Source organism: Macrobrachium nipponense, chromosome 30 (genome assembly GCF_015104395.2).
Source record: "Macrobrachium nipponense isolate FS-2020 chromosome 30, ASM1510439v2, whole genome shotgun sequence".
Classification (NCBI taxonomy): Eukaryota; Metazoa; Arthropoda; class Malacostraca; order Decapoda; family Palaemonidae; genus Macrobrachium; species Macrobrachium nipponense.
In genome coordinates this window covers 44,707,762-44,729,845 of record NC_087218.1, presented here as the reverse complement: position 1 = coordinate 44,729,845, position 22,084 = coordinate 44,707,762, and the positions used below count along the sequence as shown (strand labels likewise).

The following is a 22,084-nucleotide window of genomic DNA, read 5'->3' as shown; positions in this document are numbered from 1 at the left end:
ACTTATGTTAGTTATGACTAGGATCAGGACGGCTCCAATTTTAGCTCTTAACAGGCTGAAATACTACGTGGGGAGAAGGTCGACTGGATAGTTGGAAATATGAGCTGGTTGCTGAAGGCATATTGGACCATGATTTACTACAATCATTCGCACATATTAGATTATGACGTCGGCCATTACAGTACATAGTTTGCAGTTGTGTTTCCTACTGCACTGCTTGCTAAAATGTCCAGAGACAAAGCAGTTGAAATACTTATGAGACGAGATCAACTGGTGCCTCATTGCTGCAGCATTTGTATACTTTTTACAGTTTAATGCTGAATGATCCTCATTGCAGAACGGACACAACACTGTGGAGGAGGTGTTAGTTTCAAATCACACTTTCGTAGAAAGCCTACAACCCTTTCATATACCTGACCCTGTATTAGTTTTTGATTTATCAAACTAAGTAACATTCCCTGATCTAACGCGGATCCGCTTAGTCAATTTGCTCTGAAGCACATTAAGCTCAATGCGAAAATTCTTCAATCCTATGTAGTTACATTTAGGGAAAAAATATTGGTTAACCGCCAATGCAACATGGCCAGCGTTTGATGCTGGTTTCCATAGTACTTCTTTAACATTCAAGTGCCACGCTATAGTTGGCCGTAGTTATGCTTAAGGCTTGAACTACCTTGAGCTGCTCCCCTGCAAGATATTCAAGAAGATATGTGAATTTGGTCACATCATCCAGATCCATTTGTTGATGCACTTGTTTATATAGCTCCCTAAAGTTAACAAATTCACTTTTTTTGTCTTTGAACACTGGTAAGGGGAGCTCCTTTAAACGAGGTAGGCGTGTTTTTGGCTGTGCTGCACTAGCCAGGACACCAATCCATTTAATAAGAAGGGTAGTTGTTTGACCAACATTATCTAATGTCATTCTTATTCTACTTTTACCGGCTGGTTTGAATTTGGCCATGCTTGTCAAATACGATCTTAGCTGCTGTTCATCAGCCTGTATCCTATTTGGCAAGTTTTGATAGACATTTACATTATGGGATTCGAGGTGATTCCCTTGGGTGTGAGCCAGGGTGTCGGTCAGGAGGACTAGATGGGATTCAACTTTAGTTTCAATGGCAGCCGCCATTTTGTAGATGTGGGAGGCTGTTGTACAATTACGTTAATTCAAGGGAAAGACCAAGTTTAAACTACAAGTAACTCAAGGGGTTGTGAAGGAAATTATTCCACCTTTATCTTATGTTAATGATTGAATTCTTTAAAAGTAGCCTAGCATTAGTTCTCTTGACTGGTCCACTTGCCACGGATTAACCTCATCAGGGTGTTAAGAAACACGCCTCTCACGTGGGCATCAAAACATACTTTATGTCGCTATATTCTTCGCAGCTGACACCGAAATGATTCACTTCAGGGTTTTCCCTGACTTCAGCATTGCAAAGAACTACAGTATTTGCAATTGCCCTCACTCACTTGACGAAGGCTTTCAGCCTGTCCCAAACTTCCTTGGTGGACTCCTGTGCCAATAATTACCCCCAAGATATACTATGGCCAGATTGTATTGCCTATTCAACAAGGGTAGTGCACTGGAGGGTAGGCTCGAAATTAGCCCCCCTCATTCTGTGGGAGGTGCATGGGTAACTGTGAATGTCCCCACAAAATGACTTGAAAAACCATAATTCAGCTGCCGTTGCTTAGGGTTTGGTCGCTTTGGCCAATCTGGTTCGAAGGACTGGCAAAGGTGTCGATAATTTTTCGGCTTTGCCAGATCTTGTTAGCATATAGGCCTACCTGAAGGGACAGCTCCCAGCCTTTAAACAAGGACAGATGAATAGGGCAAATGAGGTTTTACAGCTTTATTAAAAAATAGACCCTATTTTCATGTCTACACAATATTTACAGCTAAATCCTTACTCAACAGCAAATTTCCCGCTAACTTGGTAGGCCTTGGTAACACGTGACTTCGTGACTATTGATAACAATTATAAGGGGATTCACAATTACCACTTGGTGATGAACGAAATCTTGGTGCGAAAATATGAAGTGAATTTAGACACATCCTACCTTGAAGGTATCTCGGAAGGGAAGGACGCCCCTGTTGCTCAAGACATGCTAGTCCGTGACCAATTAGCCACTTTTATTGCTTTCTAATTTCTTACTTTGATAATGATTCTTCGATCTCAATAACAATTCTGTCTTGACAAAATATATTGAAGTGATCTTGGTGACCTCACATTGATTACCAAAACCATTGCGTTTTTGCCTCCAACTGGTTTTCGCGCAATTCTGCTGTCGATGTGAGGCAGACTCAATTCGAGGAAAATGGTGCATTCATTTTTCAGGACAGTGAGAATGGTTTGTGGCAGGTTTGTGTTGGTAGCCCTGACGAGAAAGGTAAATCGGGGCCTTAATCTTCTTTCTGAAATAAAGAACTTTATATATTAACAATATAACATCAGCAAGTTAATTCCTTGAACCTAGAGCAACCACAAAAATAAAAGCAATGAATTCAAATTTACCCAGTTAAATAAATTAAGAGAAAGTGTATTTCTACTTAATTGTGTGAACTACATAACCCAACCTTTCAAAGACTTATTTATAAGGCATTTGAAGATCCACATTTTCCCAATATCTTCTTATAAGATGTCTAGACTAAGTTTATGTATCAAACCTAATCAAAGTTCACATTTTTTGTGTAGTGTTTGGAGTGAAAATAATAGCAAGCCAAATTCTAGCCACCAAATATGCACTTCTTCACATAAGAACAGGCAAGTCGAATTAACAACATTTTTCATTTTAGGTAACAGGCACAACTGCTCGCAGGGGTGATTGCATGATCACTTGCTATACTTTTAGCACCATTGTAGAAACAGACACTGTGCATAGAGAAAAAATATATTCTCTTTAAATACATAATTTTATCACAGCAATTAAAGAAACCTTACGGTGAAAAAAACACTGTGTAAATAGTAGGAAACGTGTCATCAGAGGGTTTCTACAATTGCCTGTTTATAGTACCAAAGGCACCAGGATGATGGAGACCCATCCTGGACATAAGTGTTCTGAATGTCTTAGTTCAGAAAACAAAATTCAGTGATGAAACCCTCCATTACATTCTTGTGTCTATTCACCAAGGGGACTGGTTGGTATCGGTAGCTATGCAGGATGCATATATCCTTGTCCCCATCATCAAGGAAGTACTACATCAGATTTGTGTTCCAGGACTGAATCTTCCAGTTTTGAGCTCTGTGCTTTGGACTGTCGACTACCCTTCAGGTTTTCACACACTTTCTTGCTCTCCTGGCAGGTTGGCTTCATCTAATGGAGATCAACATTGCTCTTTATTTGGGCGATTGGCTCCTTTGATCAACTTAGAGGGACCAATGCATGGAAGACCTCACAAGACTTCAATTAGCCCAAGAATTGGGTCTTCTCATAAATTTGCTGAAGTCCCAGCTGGTCCCATTTCAAATGACTGCATATTTGAAGATGACACTGTACTGTCAAGTTTATCAGGCCTTTCCATCCCCCAAGAGAATGGAATCCTGCCTAAAGACAGTTGACAAGTTCGTGTCTCTATGTTCGTGTACAGCAAACAAATGAATGAGTCTGCTCGGAAATCTAGCTGCCATGGAGCAGTTCGTATCATTCAGAAGACTGCACATGGGAGTTCTTCAAGTTTTACCTCAAGACCAGCTGGGACAGAAAGAAGTATCTGGACTCTTTCGTTATTCAAATAACACAGGAGATCAAACAACACCTGCTTTGATGGAAGTCGGAAAGCTGGTTGTTGGAAAGAAAGTCGCAGTTAATTTAAAACCCAGACATCTTTTACTCAAATGCGTCAGACATAGGTTGGGGAGCTCTCCTGGAAGACTAAGGTCTCAGGGAATGGCCATAAGAGGAATTGAGAAACCACATAAATGTCAAAGAACTGAGAGCGATTTATTTAGGGCTTCAAGCCTTTGGTCTAGAAGTAGCCGGGAAAACTGTTGCAGTGCATTTGGACAATACAACAGTCGTTTTGTACATCTCCAAACATGGAGGGATGCACTCCTTCTCTGTTTGCAATTGTTTGGGCCAAATAAAACCACACGATAATCGTAACGATGTTTGTTCGAGAAAGAACAAATGTCCTAGTGGACCAGTTGAGCAGACGAGACAAAGTTATCCTGACGGAGTGGATGTTGAATCAGTCGGTATGTCAGGGTCTCTGGAAGTTATGGGCGACTCCCATACTGGATCTTTTTGCCACTTCCAAAAATCATTTTCTCCCCCTGCTCTGCTCTCCAATGCCAGATCCTCTAGCATGAGCAACAGATGCCATGCTACAGGACTGGTTGAACAAGGATCTGTACGCCTTCCCTCCATTCGGGATGATAAAAGACGTCCTGAACGAATTCAAGTCTCACCAGAAAACTTGGATGACAATGACAGCTCCCTTCTGGCCACTAAGCGGGTCATTCCCGGACCTTTTAGAGCTCCTAATTGACTTTCCAAGAATCCTTCCTCAAACCAATCTTACCAAACAACTGTACTTCAGGTGGCATCATCAAGGATTTTCAAATGTATCTCTGACCACTTACAGACTATCAGGAAGTGGTTCAGAGCTAAAGGTTTTTCAAGGGCAGTTGCAGATTGTATGGCGAGATGCAGACGTGAATCTTCTGCAGATGTCAATGAGCACAAGTGGTCAATCTTCCTTACTTGGTGGTACATAAGCAATAATGTCTTGGCTACTTAGACATCCGTGACAGAAATAGAAGAGTTCTTGGGATTCCTCAGAGCTTCTAGAGGATTGTTCACATCTACTATTAAGGGCTACAGGTCAATGCTTTGCTCAGTGTTTCAACATAGAGGCCTGAATCTCACTAATAACCAAGACACTTCTGATCTGAATTCTTTTGACACATGTAAACTAAAGAAGTATGAGTTAGTGTCATGGAACCTTGGCATGATTCTGAAATGGCTTTCAGGGCCTACTTTTGAGCCACTTAGTTTAACTTTCTTCAAGAATTTAAATATAAAGACCTTATTCTCAGTAACATTGGCAGTTGCCAAGAGATTCAGTGAGATTAAAACGATTGACAAAAGGGCAGGTTTCGCATAAGGCAATGCAATATGCTCCTACACTTTAGGTTTTCTGGCGAAGAACAAATCACCAGGAAATCCCTGGCCTCGTACTTTCAGTATTAAGAACCTGAGCAATACCTTGGGTACAGACAACAAAGAGAGAGCACTTTACCCAGTATGAGTTCCTAAGTTTTACCTCCACATAACTGAGAAGATACGAGGATCTTCCAGTAAACTTTGGTGTTCAATAAAAGGCCCGTCTCGACTTTTAATGAAAAACGTTCTCTCCTTTTTCTTATGAAATGTAATAAGAAAGGCACACTCTCAAATTGAAGAACTGCTATTTTTAAGGTTAGAGTGCTTGACATTAGAGTGATGGCTGTCTTTAGCCGTCAAGCACAACCTCTCGTGCTCGTCCATTATGCGAGCGACATACTGCAAGTGCAAATCGGTGTTTGCTTCAATTTTAGGCCCTTTGACAGTGGCAGGCATGGTATTGGGGATAAATGTGTAGGAAGCACACTTTCCTTCCTATCTCCTCACATTATTAGAGGTTGTCAAGTTATAGGGGCGTCTGGGGTTACTGTGTTCCTGGGTACCCTCCAGTCGTAGTTTTTAATGGATGGCTGGTGTTTTATTAAATAATTTTGGTGTAGGTATTGTTTTGTCTATCTTTTGGTTTTTTGTAATGGTACTGCACCCAGGGCAGGGAAAATTTTTATGCTTTAATAGCGATCGGAGCACTATTTCACTTAAAGCTCCCACTTTTCTAGTAGGCGACACCTGGCTATACTGCCACACCTCTACAATAACTTCCTGCAGCAGCTCTCTTACAAGATAAGGAACAACAAGCATTACATTCTCTAATGCTTTGGGAGCAGAATATGTTCTTGAATCCCACCTATCAATATGGGAATTAGATATGTAATTACTTGGTAAGTTACATATACAAAAAGGACATTTTTTAAATAAAATAACTTTTTGTATATATTTACCAAGTAATTACAGATTCGGAGCCTTCACGCATCCCCTTGCAAGAACATAAGGCACAAGCAAGTTGACAGGCCTTTGCCTAGTTGTTCCTCTCTCCCCTGATAGTGGCTGGAGCTAGTTCCTATACCAAAACAAAAGAATCTCTACTGCAGATTTCACATTTTTGCTCCCATGCTAGTAGTTGGAAACTGTAGCTGTGTAAGTAATTATTAAGTATATAAAAAAATTATTTTATTATAAAAAAGTAATTTTTGAAACCAAATTGATAAAGAATCTGTTGTTAGAAGGTTCACCATCCTTTATCTAATCAGTAAATATAATATCAATTTTCAATAGCTTATCAGCAGTTTTAAAATTGTTTGATACCTTTGTATTAATGAATAGAAAAATTTTGAAAGCATTTCATAAACAGTTTCCTTCTTACCCTTGGATTTCCCATATCATTTATGTGTTTTCAGGAAGTTCATTTAGTTAAGGGGATTAAAGTGACTAAACTGGTATGATAATGCGTTATCCATGTTAATGCAATGTATGCTGTTAACTCACCGCTACTATGAGATTCAGGGCCTCTGTAACACGGTTTTTTCGCAATAACTTTTTATCTATGCATTTCATAAATATAACGCTTATTCAGAATACATATTATATCTACACATAAATTTTGACTGTATTCTGCATTACGTAGGTTGAATAAATTTGGTACTTATAATGTAAAAGTGACTTTTTTTGAAGACGGGCCAACTTACTCAGAGAAAAGGTTTCGAACGCACTCGTTACGTAACTTATGACACCATATCTTCCCTCTTTCTTGATGGATGATTGGCTATACGTAACGAAGGCTAAACCTCTGGCAACAATGACATACAAATTTAAATACAAGCAAAGCAGTACACCTTTATGAACTCTGGAACCTCTCCACTGATAATTGTCATAATGAACAAACCAACGAAATAGGTTAATAAATTCAAAAACACTTCGATTATTAGTCTAACTCCCAAAATATGTTTCCTAAGAAATCACATTCTACTTTATAGGTCACAATCAGATTGACAAGATGTAGGGAATAGTTGGTAATTATCAAAAACATAGTAGACAAGCTTGATTTGATAACTGCTATATCCAATGTCAAGCAATTTTTATTTATTGGCTATCTACCTATTTAATAAAAAAAAAAAAAAATAGCCGGTACCGTATTTTGGCTTTAAACCTTCACCAATAATTATCGTCAGAATGATGACTTCATGAGGCTCCACCCACTTTTGCCTCGTTATAATTCAGGATAACATTGAAGGCTACCATGGGCATTGTTGGATTAGAAAATTTAACTTCTGGCTATAAAAACTAATTTCTCGAGTAGTTGTAAGAAGTGCTAAATGATCCTCAAGGATCCCAACAGTTGGCCTAAACGTTTAATTCATGTTTATTACTGCTATACTGTTGCGGCACTACTGCCACAGTAGTATTACTACGTTAGCACTGATACCCCACCCACATCTATGTATCGTTCCGCCATTCATAAAGTCTTTGGGTTTCTGTCTGGTGGATGGGCGGGGCAACATTTCGTCAAGAGGTGTTTGTTTACCTTGCTTACGTAATGAATGTTTTTCGACTCTTGGCTCGTAATCATTGGCCATGGCGTCGGCTAGACCATTTTTACTCTGTAAAAATTAAAAATATTGGGTAAAAATTAAAACTATCAGGGTTTAGGTTATTGATAATGCTGACAAAATTTGTGTGTGGTTGTAAAATATACATATGTCAACTTTCAGCTACATCCGATGTTTTGACAAGGATCAAAGTCCAAAAAACTGTGTTACAGAGACCCTGAATCTCCTAATAGTTAGCATTTAAGGCTAAGGTACTTTGTTAGATTTAGCAGTAGTCTGTTGAGTGAAGATGGAAAAACAAAGGCATGTTATGAATTGTAAAACACTGAATTGTGAATATAAAGCATCAAGCCTTAATTAATTGTTCATTTTGTATTTTCAGGCTTGTCACATTGTTTACTGTCGTTGGAGGAAAGGTACCTGGCCATCTATCTCGCGCAAACAACTGCTGCACCGCAGCACTGGCATAATTTTAGCGCTTTCGGGCCTTATCATGTTTGCCCTTGTACAGACCAAAGATAATTACAAAGTAAGTTTGGATATGTCAAAAACTTAATGCTGTTTATTTTTTTATAGCGTAGTCACTGTCTCATCCTCAAGGAGTACCCTTTCCATGGTCTATTCAGAGCTCCATGGTGACCAGACTAGTCTTATGGCCAGGTATTGTGTCGTAATGATAAACTTTATAACAAATGACAGAGTATAAATGGACTCGGGATAATAGGGCACTTTCTATTATTCTCAGGTTATTGGCGGGGGTTCCATTCTTGGTAGGGTGCTGGTAAGCGAAAACTGCCATTAACTGAAACTCGGTGATTTATGGCGCTTATGGCACGGAGTTTTGGTTAATGGCGCCTCTGTTAGGTATGTTATTGGACCATAACTCTATTATCAGCACCTTATGGCGCTGATAACCGAAACTGCTCATTACGTCACCATAAATCACCGATTTTATGGCGCTAGACTCGTGCCATAAAACTGGATCGCCATTAACCAAGTCCGCCGATAACCAGGGACTGCCTGTACCTAGTTTACCTACTAGTACATCAAAACTGCAAGAAGAAGAAGTGGTTATTGCTTACATATGATGAAAATCCAACCAAGATGCCTTTCCTTTCTCTGGTCATTCAAGAAATCAGAGCTCAGAGAAGTTGGTTCTTCTCTTATTGATTCAGCTAAGCGCATAGATTTAAGTTCTAGTTAAAAATGGTTTAGTTTAGACTGTGGAGCAATGAATTACTGAGAGTGAAAAGCAGTAATCCGCTTATTTCCCCAGCGCACATCGGTGCTTCTTATGATTTATGATCGTTAGGCTAGGTCCAAGAATTTCGTTCTTCGCTTATTAATTTAATTACTGAGGTTCATGGAAACATATGAGTTGAAAGCTAAGTGTACAATTTCATGTTTTAGTTACAAATTTTCTTAGTTTATAAAATGGAACAATGATTTTAGTGTGCGTGAAAAGCCATAAACCATAGTTTTTCATCAGTACATGTCGGTGCTAGCAATTTAGGTTAGCTTCGAGAGTTTCGTTCTTCACTTATAGAGTTCATTACCGAAATTCATAGAAACTTCCAACTTGAAAGTTGAGTATGTGTTTCAAGTTCCATCTAAAAATAATTTAGTTTAGACCATGAACAACGATTTTAATGAGCATGAAAAGCTTTTTCAGCAGTACACGTTGGCAATTCTTACAGTTTGTAATTGTTAGCTGTTTATAGAAGCGAAAGTTGTTTTGAAGAATTTATCATTCTATTTGGAACTTTTATGTAAAGAATGTTCCACAATTATTATCAATATAGATAATCTGTGCTGGTGGGTATAGCTCATACCGACTACATGTAAATTTTAATTATGAAACTGCTCATTTTAAACTGTCCCGGTAATTCCTATGGTTCAGTAGAACTAAGGAAAGAGGAAATTATATCTTAATGGCAAAACTGGCAGCAGATATGTAACTCTTTTTTTCTCAGACCAAGATTTATGTGTGGGTCAAAACCTAGTAACATCAGTCCCCAATACCTCCCAGGTGTTTTATGTTTGTGCAAAACCCAGTAACATCAGTCCCCACTACCTCCCAGGTGTCATGGTAATCGCTTTATAGCAAAGAATTATATGTTAAAGGAAAGGAAAATGCATCTTCTTCGAGTAGGTCTGCAGCAAAGAGGCATTCGTGCACGTGTTGGAGGCATCTGTACTCATGATTGTTATAGAATCCCCAGGTGTGTTATGGAACTCAGCACGCGCCGTCACGTCGTCAGAAACGCAGCGTATTATTATGATGTAACTTTTCGTGATGGCGTTGACATTATTGTCAGTAATGACTTAGCTTTATCCAAGAATGTGAACCCTGTTGTGAGTGAGATTCCAGTGCCTGAAATGGTAGAAACTAGGTCAGGTTTCGATACAGACATAGACTACAATCATAGTTTGTTCGTGGATTCGAACGAGTGTGAGTTTGGGGATTCGAACAAGTGTGAGTTCATGGATTCAAACGAGTGTGAGAGGGGTGGCGAGGTTGATCTTGGCATGAGTGTGGCTTAGAGATCTGACTCTATCGGTGACAGTGATAGCCAAACAAGTGTAGCTGTCGAGGATGACGTAGTCGATGTAGCGGAATCAAGTAATAGTTACTGTGATGAATTAGGCACTAACCTTTTGAATAAGGATGAGCTAGTCAAGTATCAGAAAGAGGATGAGACACTAACCCAAATTTTTTAATGTGAACTGGATGATGATCTCGATAATGTGTGTAAGGAAACGTTTTGTTTAAAAGACGAAGTTTCGTGCCGTTATGTTCGTCCTAAGTCAGGTAGTAAAGAGGAAATCACTGAACAATTAGTGGTTCCTAGGAAGCTTCGCGAACTAGTTTTGAAGTTGGCGCATGATGAGCAAGGACATTTAGGAGTAAATACAACTTTCAGGTGTATTAGTAGGGCGTGCTTTTGGCCTAAAATGAGGAGTGATTTAAAGAGGTATGTTTTAAGCTGTCATTAATGCCAAATTGCCGGGAAACCGAATCAAGTAATTCCCAGAGCTCCGTTGTGTAATATTCCTTCAGTAGGTGAACCTTCTGAGAATGTAGTTATCGATATAGTTGGACCTTTGCCTAGAAGTAAGGGAGGGAGTATATATCTGTTGACAATCATTGATAGACTAACTCGCTATCCAGAGGCGATACCTGTAAGAAGCTGTAATGCAAGGACCGTAGTTAAACAATTGTTAAATTATTTTTCTAAGTATGGTCTGCCTCGTACTATACAGTGATAATGGTAGTAATTTTGTATCCAAATATTTCAAGGATAGAATGAAAGAGTTAGGCATTAAACTCGTAACTTCCACACCTTATCACCCCAAATCACAAGGCATTGTGGAGCGGTTTCACCAAACGTTAAAGAGTCGTTTATGAAAATTGTGTAATAACTTCGAACACGACTAGGAAGAAAAGTTAACTTTTGTTCTGTTAGCTTTAAGGTTGGCACCGAACGACACTACAGGATTTAGTCCTTTCGAGCTGGTTTTCGGTCATTAGTCCAGAAAGAAGGTCCCTCTTTATCTTATAAGTTTGAAAGTCCTTTTTCAATTTTAGAGAAGAGGGTAAATCTAAATTATTTAATAGATATGGGTAAGCATAGAGCAAAGTGGCTGCATGTAAACTTGCTCAAGAAAAACAACAAACGCACCGTGCCTGTAGTAACGGTGTCTCGGAAAGAAATTAGTTTTGAGAAAAACTCCGAGGTGCTTAAGAATTTCGAAGTTTTTATTCAAGGGCTAGAAAAGGAAAAATTGAAGGAAATATGTAATGTTTTAGTGAATTATCCTGAAACTATTAGTGACAAACTAGGCCTAACCAATGTTTTAGAACATGATATTGAGTGAGTTGCAGGACACGTAACCCATTAGGCAAAGTCCATATCGTCTGAGGCTAGAAAAAGCAGAATCTGTGAGGAAGGAAATTAGTTACATGCTAGGTAATGATTTGACAGTACCTAGCAAGAGTGAATTGAGTTCCCCGGTAGTTCTGGTGAAAAAGGAAGATGGATCAGATAGATTTTGCATTGATTTCCGGAAGGTAAACAGTGTAACTAAGCAAAGTAATTTTCCCTTACCCAGGATTGATGATTGCTTAGATAGAATCGAAAATTCCAAATTCATCTCAAATCTTGATTTGGCTAAAAGTTATTGGCAAGTATCTTTTAGTGAACGAGCCCGGAAAATATCCGCCTTTATAACGCCATTTGGTAGTTTCGAGCCCAAAGTTATGGCTTTTGGCTTGAAGAACGCAGCCAGTACCTTCCTAAGGTTAATGAAAAAAGTTTTAAATGGCATCAACAACTGTGCCGTGTACTTAGATGATCTTGTGATATTTTCGGAGACTTGGGAGGATCTTGTAAGGATTTTAGCAAGAGTCTTGGAAGCCCTTACCAAAGCAAATCTCGTTCTTAATCTAAGGAAATGCGAATCTGGGAAAGCCTCTGTTACTTATCTAGGACATAAAGTAGGTCTTGGTAAAATCTGTCCAAGGATCGGAACATAGAAGCTATCGTAAATTTCCCAATCCCAACAACTGAAAAACAGGCCATGAGATTTCTCGGAATGGTTTCGTATTTCCGTAGATTCGTACCAAATTTCTCAGAAATAAGCGCTCCCATAACTAATCTGTTTAAGAAAGGACAGAGTTTTGTATTTGATGTCGTGTGTGTGGGAGCTTTCAACAAGTTAAAGGCTATAATGATTCATGAGCCAGTTTTATCATTACCTGATTTTGTTAAGGAATTTAATTTAGCGATCGATGCCAGTGATATTGGCGTAGGAGGGGTTTTGTTACAAGAAGTAAATGGAATGCAACTCCCAGTTGCCTATTATTTAAAGAAACTGAATTAAGTGCAGCAGAATTATTCCACTATTGAAGAGGAATTGTTTGGTTTAGTTACAGCCTTGCAACACTTTGAGATTTACCCACGTATAGTTCTGTTTTAACTGTATATACTGATCATAATCCGTTAGTTTATTTGGAGAGGTTTAAGAATAAGAATAAACGTCTAATGCGTTGGAGTTTAGAATTACAAGACTATAACCTGAAGATAGTTCATATAAAGGGAAAGGATAATGTTATAGCTGATAGCCTCTCTAGAGATTTTTCAGAATGAGTAGCCTGATGACCATTTTCTGTTTGCACGGTTGGGTGAATGAATGGAGAAGTGTGCTTGTTTAACTGAGATAAAGCTTTATGCAGAATTGTTCCCCTGCTGTTTGATTTTTTTTTCTTTAAAAAAATATAAAATCAGTTTTCATTTTTTTTTCTTTTGGGGGAACGGGCATGGTAATCGCTTTATAGCAAAGAATTATATATTAAAGGAAAGGAAAATGCATCTTCTTCGAGTAGGTCTACAGCAAGGAGGCATTCGCGCACGTGTTGGAGGCGTCTGTTCTCATGATTGTTTGAGAATCCCCAGGTGTGTTATGGAACTCAGCACACGCCGTCACGTCATCAGAAATGCCGCGTATTATGATGTAACTTTTCATCTGGATCCTTCTAAAAGGTTCCTGTTGGGAGACGACATTCGGTGGTTAAGCTCCGCCCCTTTTCAGCCCCGTCCCCAAATCGCCATATATATATATATATATATATATATATATATATATATATATATATATATATATATATATATATATATATATATATATATATATACCCTGAGGAAGTAGAGAAATCAGATCATCAGAGAGAGAGATAAGAGAAGAAGGTAGAGACGAAGGATAAAAGAGGAAGAGGACTCACGAGAGAGTATGAATGGAAACAAGTTAAGGCCGCAGTCAGAGAGAGAGAGAGAGAGAGAGATATCTCGACGCTGAGCAACCAAGTGGTTTTGAGGAGGAACCCGCCCTTCAAGTTTTAAGACTGACATTTCTTTCTGCAGTATGGAGTCAAGAAGCCGTCTGAAGTTTCTACTGTCCCTGTTTGAGAAGCCCTCACTTCGAGCTGCAAAACTGGCCAGCAAGTATTTCATAACTGCACTGTTTCCCCAGTTCACATGTTGTAAGGTTTCATTTTGTTATGTGTATATATATATATATATATATATATATATATATATATATATATATATATATATATATATGTATATAAGTCTATCACATTACCGTGATTCATATACATATATCGAACTACAAATGTCCTTTAATATCTAATTCGCTCTACTCGGAATTAATATATTTTCATATATGTTTAACCGAGGGGTAATTTATTAAGCGATAATAGAATTGGAGATCGACAGACGCGAACCATCGACCTCTCAAAACCGAGGTGGCGGGGTGGATTTGGGGCTTCACTGCCAGTCCTAGTATTGAGAGGTCGATGGTTCGCGTCTTTCGATCGCCAATTCTATTATCGCTTAATAAATTCCCCTCGGTTAAACATATATGAAAATATATAAATTCCGAGGTAGAGCGAATTAGATATTAAAGGACATTTGTAGTTCGATATATATATATATATATGTATACATATATATATATATATATATATATATATATATATATATATATATATTATATTATATATATATATCTAATAAAAGGAGCCCAGTAAAAACACCAAAATGTAGAGAGAAAAGTACTATATTTCAGAGACTGCTGTCTCTCTCTTCAGGTATATGAATGAGAAAAGTTTACAGAAAAGGTGGTATTTATACCAAGAGATCCGTCCACAAGTAAGCCAATTTAGGTCACCCCCGCTGATAATCTTCCTTTAATCTTCTTAAGCGTTGGTTGAATGAACACTTCGTCGACAACATCTGAGATCCACGCCCCTTTTGAGATGTTCATTACCCGCTTCTCTTTTATTAAGGCCGATTCCATCATTTGACTCTTGCACCGGCAGTTGCTGCTATAAATTACACGTGACATATTCCAGTTTATTCTATGGTTATGTTCATTTATATGGTTGAAAATAGCCGAGTTCTGTTGTCCATACCTAACTGACCGTTTGTGTTGTATTAATCTCTGGGGAAGTGATTTACCTGTAAATCCGATGTAAGATTGGTCACAGTCCTGGCATGGGATCTCATATACCCCAGAGTCTTTGGGAGATGTCTTTTGTTGGACGTTAATCAGGGATTTGGCTAAGGTATTTGGGTAGGTAAATGCAAAAGGGTTAGATTTCCCAAGGGTGTGGGTTACTCTCTTAATCGTCTCCAGGTGAGGAATTTTTATTTTATTGTTCGGTGTGTCTCTGGTCTTGTCTTTAGGGGGTCGGTAGAAAATTACGTTTGCTTTTTGAATTGCTTTCTCAATTATATGGTCAGGATACTTTAAAGATGAAAGTTGCTTGCGAATTAGTTCAAATTCTTTTTCCAGGAAATCTGGGGAACAAATTCGTAAGGCTCTTAAGAATAGGTTGCTAGCTACACCTATCTTGATAGTAATGTTGTGATAGCTAAAGTAGTGAATATATGAAAGTGAGAACGTTGGTTTTCTGTATATGGTAAATTTGTATTCTGTCGTGTCTCTGATTATTAAAACATCAAGAAAAGGAATTTTGTTGTCTGTTTCCCATTCAACTTTAAATTTGATGCTGGGCACTAATGTGTTTAATTTTGAGAGGAATTCATTAAAATTACCCCACTTATTATCCCAAAATGTTAGGATGTCATCCACGTATCTCATCCACAGCATGTTTTTGGGTTTTATTGCATTTACTACTGTAGTTTCAAAGTATTCCATGTACAGATTGGCTAAAACATGACTTAAAGGACTACCCATACTACACCCGAATTTTTGCTTGTAGAATGATTCCCCGAATGAAAATACGTTATTAGATGCACATAATTCAACTAACTTTATTATTTTGTCAAGTGCCAATGGGAAATGATCTGAATAGGGGGATAATTTTTCCCTTAAAAACTGAAGAACGTCCTGTACTGGTACTTTTGTGAATAGGGAGTCTACGTCAAGGCTTTTCATTTGGGGAATCATTCTACAAGCAAAAATTCGGGTGTAGTAGGGGTAGTCCAACCCTTTTGCATTTTCCTACCCAAATACCTTAGCCAAATCCCTGATTAACATCCAACAAAAGACATCTCCCAAAGACTCTGGGGTATATGAGATCCCATGCCAGGACTGTGACCAATCTTACATCGGATTTACAGGTAAATCACTTCCCCAGAGATTAATACAACACAAACGGTCAGTTAGGTATGGACAACAGAACTCGGCTATTTTCAACCATATAAATGAACATAACCATAGAATAAACTGGAATATGTCACGTGTAATTTATAGCAGCAACTGCCGGTACAAGAGACAAATGATGGAATCGGCCTTAATAAAAGAGAAGCAGGTAATGAACATCTCAAAAGGGGCGTGGATCTCAGATGTTGTCGACGAAGTGTTCATTCAACCAACGCTTAAGAAGATTAAAGGAAGATTATCAGCGGGGGTGACCTAAATTGGCTTACTTGTGACGGATCTCTTGGTATAAATACCACCTTTTCTGTAAACTTTTCTCATTCATATACCTGAAGAGAGAGACAGCAGTCTCTGAAATATAGTACTTTTCTCTCTACATTTTGGTGTTTTTATGGGCTCCTTTTATTAGATGGAATTCTGTTGTTACAGAACATTTTTACCAGTCATATATATATATATATATATATATATATATATATATATATATATATATATATATATATATATATATATTATATTATATATATATATATAATATATATATATATATATATATATATATATATATATATATTATAATATATATATATATATATAATATATATATATATATATATTATATTGTGTATATATATATATATATATATATATATTATATATATATATATATATATATATATATATATATATATATATATATTATATAATACATATAATAAATAAATATATATATATATATATATATATATATATATATATATATTATATATATAGATAATTATATATACACACACACACACACACACACACACATATATATATATATATATATATATATATATATATATATATATATATATATATTTATATTATATGTATATGTGTGAGAACTTTAGTACATACCTTTACTACATAACTTAATTATGTACAGTATATACGTAGTCATGGGTCCCAAGAAAGTTGAAGTTCACGAAGATAAGAGGATGCTTTCTTTGGAGACAAAAATGGAGATAATTAAAAAGTATGAAGCTGGCATGCGATTGATTGTGATCGCTAAGGAATATGGCCGAAATCCGTCGATGATAGGCACCATCCTTAAACAGAAGGAAGCCATCAAAGCAGCTACACTGTTACGGACTCTGAGATCTCAGAGACAATGTTACGGTGTCGAAATATCCTGGTTAAAGGTCGACACAATGTTACGGCCTCTGAGAGGGGTCCGCTTCAGGTTCGATATGAAATAAAAAAAAAAAAAAAATATATCAACACAAACAGTTGAAACTGGGGATACGAATATAGAAAGAAACACTAACACAACAAAGGTTTATTTACAAGCTTACTGACAAAGGTAAATGCAGAATGGTATCTCCTATTTACATAAAAAGATAGAATCTTACACTGCATGAACTGGGGGAAACAGTGAGGCAATTTGAATACTTGCTAATCAATTTGGTATTCCGACGCGCTGGCTTCATAAATGTAGAGCGGCAATTGCAGTCGTCCTCTTGACTCCGTATTGCAGAAACTAGTCTACTTGAAAGGCATGAAATCCCCAAAACCTGTAGCAGGACCTTTTCTTCTCTGAAGTCTGCTCGACGTCGAGAAAACACGGCCGTCCACTCCTGAAGACGACTAGACAAATATCCAACCAACTCTCGAACAACTCTTCTTTTGATTGATACTTCGTCGGTTCCTTCGTCTCTAGTCTCTCTCTGACGATCACTGCTGCTGATCTCTCACTGATAATCTGATCTGTGGCTCTTACTAACTGGTGATCTCTCTCTTCTACGATCACTGCTCTCCAAAGTTCGTTCGTCGTATTTATACGGCACTCTGGGGGCAGAGCCTACGGCGAACGTCACCGACTCCAGGGATTTCTAGAACTTCTTAGATGAATCTAGACGAGGTATTGCATCAGAAATCGTAGCGTTTCTCACGTCCCGACGAGATCCACAACACTCCTGCCGATTCTAGAACAGCCGCGAGAAACAGGTTATAGGCGCCTCCAACACGGGCGGGAAAACCTCCTTACTGCCGAACTTCTCGAAAATGCGTTCTATTTTCCTTTATCTTTCTTTGCTAGGAAGCAATTACCATCACACGCCCCCCCAAAAGAGAAAAAAAATGAAATCAACTGATTTTATTTTTTTCTAAAGAGAAGCAAGAATTAAACAGCAGGGAAACAAATCTGCATAAAGCTTTAATCCAGTCAAACACGCAAGCTTCTCCACTCACACACTCACTCGTGCGATAACAGAAAACAGTTATTAGGCTACTCATTCTGAGAAATCTCCAGAGAGGCTATCTGCTATAACATTAACCTTCTCTCTTACTTTTTCCGTTTTCTGAACTCTGATTAAAACTTATAAATACTAAAACACCTCTTGTGTTTTTCTCAAACTAAACTCACTCAGTAATAGCACTGTTACACGGGTGGAGGCCACGGCACGGGGCGTAGTTTATAATTCTGAAGCAAATTTACATTTATTGCCTTTGCTCTACTCTTACCCACATTAATTCTATAATATATATTTCCCCTCTCCTCTAACACTGAAAAAGGACCTTCGAACTTATAAGGTAAAAAGGAACTTTCTCTCGAGACTAGTACTAAAAGTTTATCTCTTACACACAAACTTCTCTCTTTGGCTCTAAGATAAGGTTTCTCTTTAGTTTCCCCTTGACTTCCATTCGAGTTTTCTTTCACTAAGTGCCAAGCGCTTCCGTTCTCCACCGCAAGCTGCCAAACATCTCTTAAATTGTTTTTATAATACTCAAGATTAGTTATGCAATCATCTCTACCCTTACTTCTAGGCAAAGTTCCGAACATATTTATAATTACATCATCAAAAGATTCGCCTACTGAAGGAATATTACACAACTGAACTCTGGGAATTACTTGAATCGGTTTCCCGGCAATTTGATATTCAGGACAGCTTAAAGCAAACCTCTTAAAACACACATTTCTTATCTTAGGCCAAAAGTACGCCCTACTAATACACTTGAAAATTTTATTTACCCCTAAATGTCCTTGCTCACCAAGTAATAACTTCAAAATTAATTCATGAAGCTTCCTAAAAACTACGAATTTTTCTGTGATTCCCCCTTCACTACCTGACTTAAAACAAGCATGACACAAAACTACGTCCTTTACACAAAAAGTTTCCTTACACACATCATCGAGATCATCATCCAGCTTACATTCAAAAATTCGGGTTAGTGTCTCATCCTCTTTCTGCAACTTGACTAGCTCATCCTTATCCAAAACGTTAGAGCCTAATTCATCTCCGTAACTAGTACAAGATACAAATAAATTTACTACTTTACTCTCGACAGCTACGCCTTCCCCTTGGCTATCACTGTCCGCATCGATAGAGTCCGGTCTCTCAGCCACACTCATGCCACACCACTTGTTCGAATCCACGAACTCACTCATGTTCAAATCCACGAACAAATTATGACCGTAGTCTACATCTGTATCTAAACCTGACCTAGTTACTACCATTTCAGACACTGGAATATTCCTCACAACAGGATTCACATTCTTGGATAAAGCTAAGTCATTACTGACAATAATGTCAACGCCTTCAACGGGCAAACTATCCACAACTGCAAGTTTTACTTCTCCTGACACTACCTGACTTTCTAAATTCAACTTCAACAAAGGACAAAGAACACAAGTGTTAGGAAATCCACCTAACATGACTTTCTCTTCCATATTGATATCTGCCCTGTTCGGCACACATTCACTCCTTATCAGTGATACAGCGGCCCCTGTGTCTCGAAGCAAGACCACTTCTCTCGAATCTACTCCTCCAAGAGAGGAAACTACGCCTTCCGACAGAAATTCACCAAAAACTTTAATAGTTTCTCTCATCACATCATCCCTACTTGATGAAAGGTTAACTAGAGACACTGGTTTCTTACCGTCCTTCCTTTCTACTGCACAATTCCTCGCTAAATGCCCTTTCCCATTACATCGGAAACAAGTTAATTCTGAGCCACCAGATGCCACCCTACTCTTACAAACCTTAGACGTATGACCAGGTTTTCCGTATGTATAACAGGAATAGTCACTTCTACTCGCATTGCTATTACTAGGACTGAAGCCTTTACTGCTTTGTACTCTACCAGACGAAGGATCATTTCGTTTCTTACTAACACTCAAATTATGAGTTAGACTATATTCGTCAGCTAGCCTAGTTGCTCCTGCAAAAGATACTTCTCGCCTATCCTCTATATAAAGTTTAATCTCAGGGGATATGTTATATTTGAAATTTTCTAGCAACACTAAGTTCTTCAAACTATCAAAATCCTCAACCTTAGCGGAAGTTAACCAATCAAAAAACAGCCTTTCTAACTTCTTACTGTATTCTACATACGTAATATTTTCATCCTTTCTCAAATTTCTAAATTTCTTACGGTATGCCTCCGGTACTAACCTATATGCGCTAAGAACAGTTTCTTTCACGATATCGTAATTATCACATTCCTCCTTAGACATGCAACTATGCACAGTAAGTGCCCTACCACTCAAAACTGACTGCAAATATAAAGTCCACGTTTCTTAAGGAGAAACCTACTCGTTCCATAACTTCTCAAAACACACATATGATATTTCGTAACATCTTCCTCATCGAACTTTTGGTACTAATTTTAACACTGCACTCATACCTACCTATCAAGTTTCGTTTTTCGTTCTGGCCTAACTAAGACTGTTAGAGTGCTTTGTCTACCGAGCGATTTTCCAACTCATGCATACGCTCTTTCTCTAAACTCTCTTCCTGCTCATGCATGCGTTCTTTCTCTCTCTCCTCCTGCTCATGCATACTACTTTTTCTCTTTCTTCCTGCTGCATTAACAACATTTGCTCTCTCTTGCTGGCATTTTCATTACTTCTCTCTCTCTCTCTCTAATACTTTTTCTCTCTTTTCTTTTCAACATATCACGGAGATCATTCCCCTCCAGACCTAGTTGCTTACCTGACTCAATAAACTCTTTCACCATCTCACTCATTCTGATTCTTTCTATATTCTCCCTGTTACAAACTGTTAGTGTTGATAGCCTAGGCAAGGTCGCCACAATGTTACGGACTCTGAGATCTCAGAGACAATGTTACGGTGTCGAAATATCCTGGTTAAAGGTCGACACAATGTTACGGCCTCTGAGAGGGGTCCGCTTCAGGTTCGATATGAAATAAAAAAAAATATATATATCAACACAAACAGTTGAAACTGGGGATACGAATATAGAAAGAAACACTAACACAACAAAGGTTTATTTACAAGCTTACTGACAAAGGTAAATGCAGAATGGTATCTCCTATTTACATAAAAAGATAGAATCTTACACTGCATGAACTGGGGGAAACAGTGAGGCAATTCGAATACTTGCTAATTCCAATTTGGTATTCGACGACGCTGGCTTCATAAATGTAGAGCGGCAATTGCAGTCATCCTCTTGACTCCGTATTGCAGAAACTAGTCTACTTGAAAGGCATGAAATCCCCAAAACCTGTAGCAGGACCTTTTCTTCTCTGAAGTCTGCTCGACGTCGAGAAAACACGGCCGTCCACTCCTGAAGACGACTAGACCAATATCCAACCAACTCTCGAACAACTCTTCTTTTGATTGATACTTCGTCGGTTCCTTCGTCTCTAGTCTCTCTCTGACGATCACTGCTGCTGATCTCTCACTGATAATCTGATCTGTGGCTCTTACTAACTGGTGATCTCTCTCTTCTACGATCACTGCTCTCCAAAGTTCGTTCGTCGTATTTACACGGCACTCTGGGGGCGGAGCCTACGGCGAACGTCACCGACTCCAGGGATTTCTAGAACTTCTTAGATGACTCTAGACGAGGTATTGCATCAGAAATCATGGCGTTTCTCACGTCCCGACGAAATCCACAACACTCCTGCCGATTCTAGAACAGCCGCGAGAAACTGGTTATAGGTGCCTCCAACACGGGCGCGAAAACCTCCTTACTGCCGAACTTCTCGAAAATGCGTTCTCCTTTCCTTTATCTTTCTTTGCTAGGAAGCAATTACCATCACATACACCTTCCAAGGGCGTGAGTATTTTGTCTAGAAAGAGGAGCCATGTGCACGATGAGATGGAAAGGCTGCTTCTTGTCTGGATAAAAGACAAAGAAATCGCTGGCGATACGATAACCGAGACAGCAATCTGCCACAAGGCCAGCGCTATTTTCGGTGATTTGATTGCCCA

The 22,084-nt window shown here is 38.4% G+C and overlaps 1 protein-coding gene across 1 annotated transcript in view; it reads left to right on the top strand.

Annotated features, from left to right (window-relative positions):
• Positions 1 to 22,084, top strand: part of LOC135202486 (transmembrane protein 8B-like) — a 387,342-nt gene that overhangs the window by 332,498 nt on the left and 32,760 nt on the right. Inside the window, exon 6 of the mRNA XM_064231900.1 lies at positions 8,053 to 8,199. Coding sequence (XP_064087970.1) covers positions 8,053 to 8,199 — 147 coding nt within the window. The remainder of the gene's footprint in view (positions 1 to 8,052; positions 8,200 to 22,084) is intronic.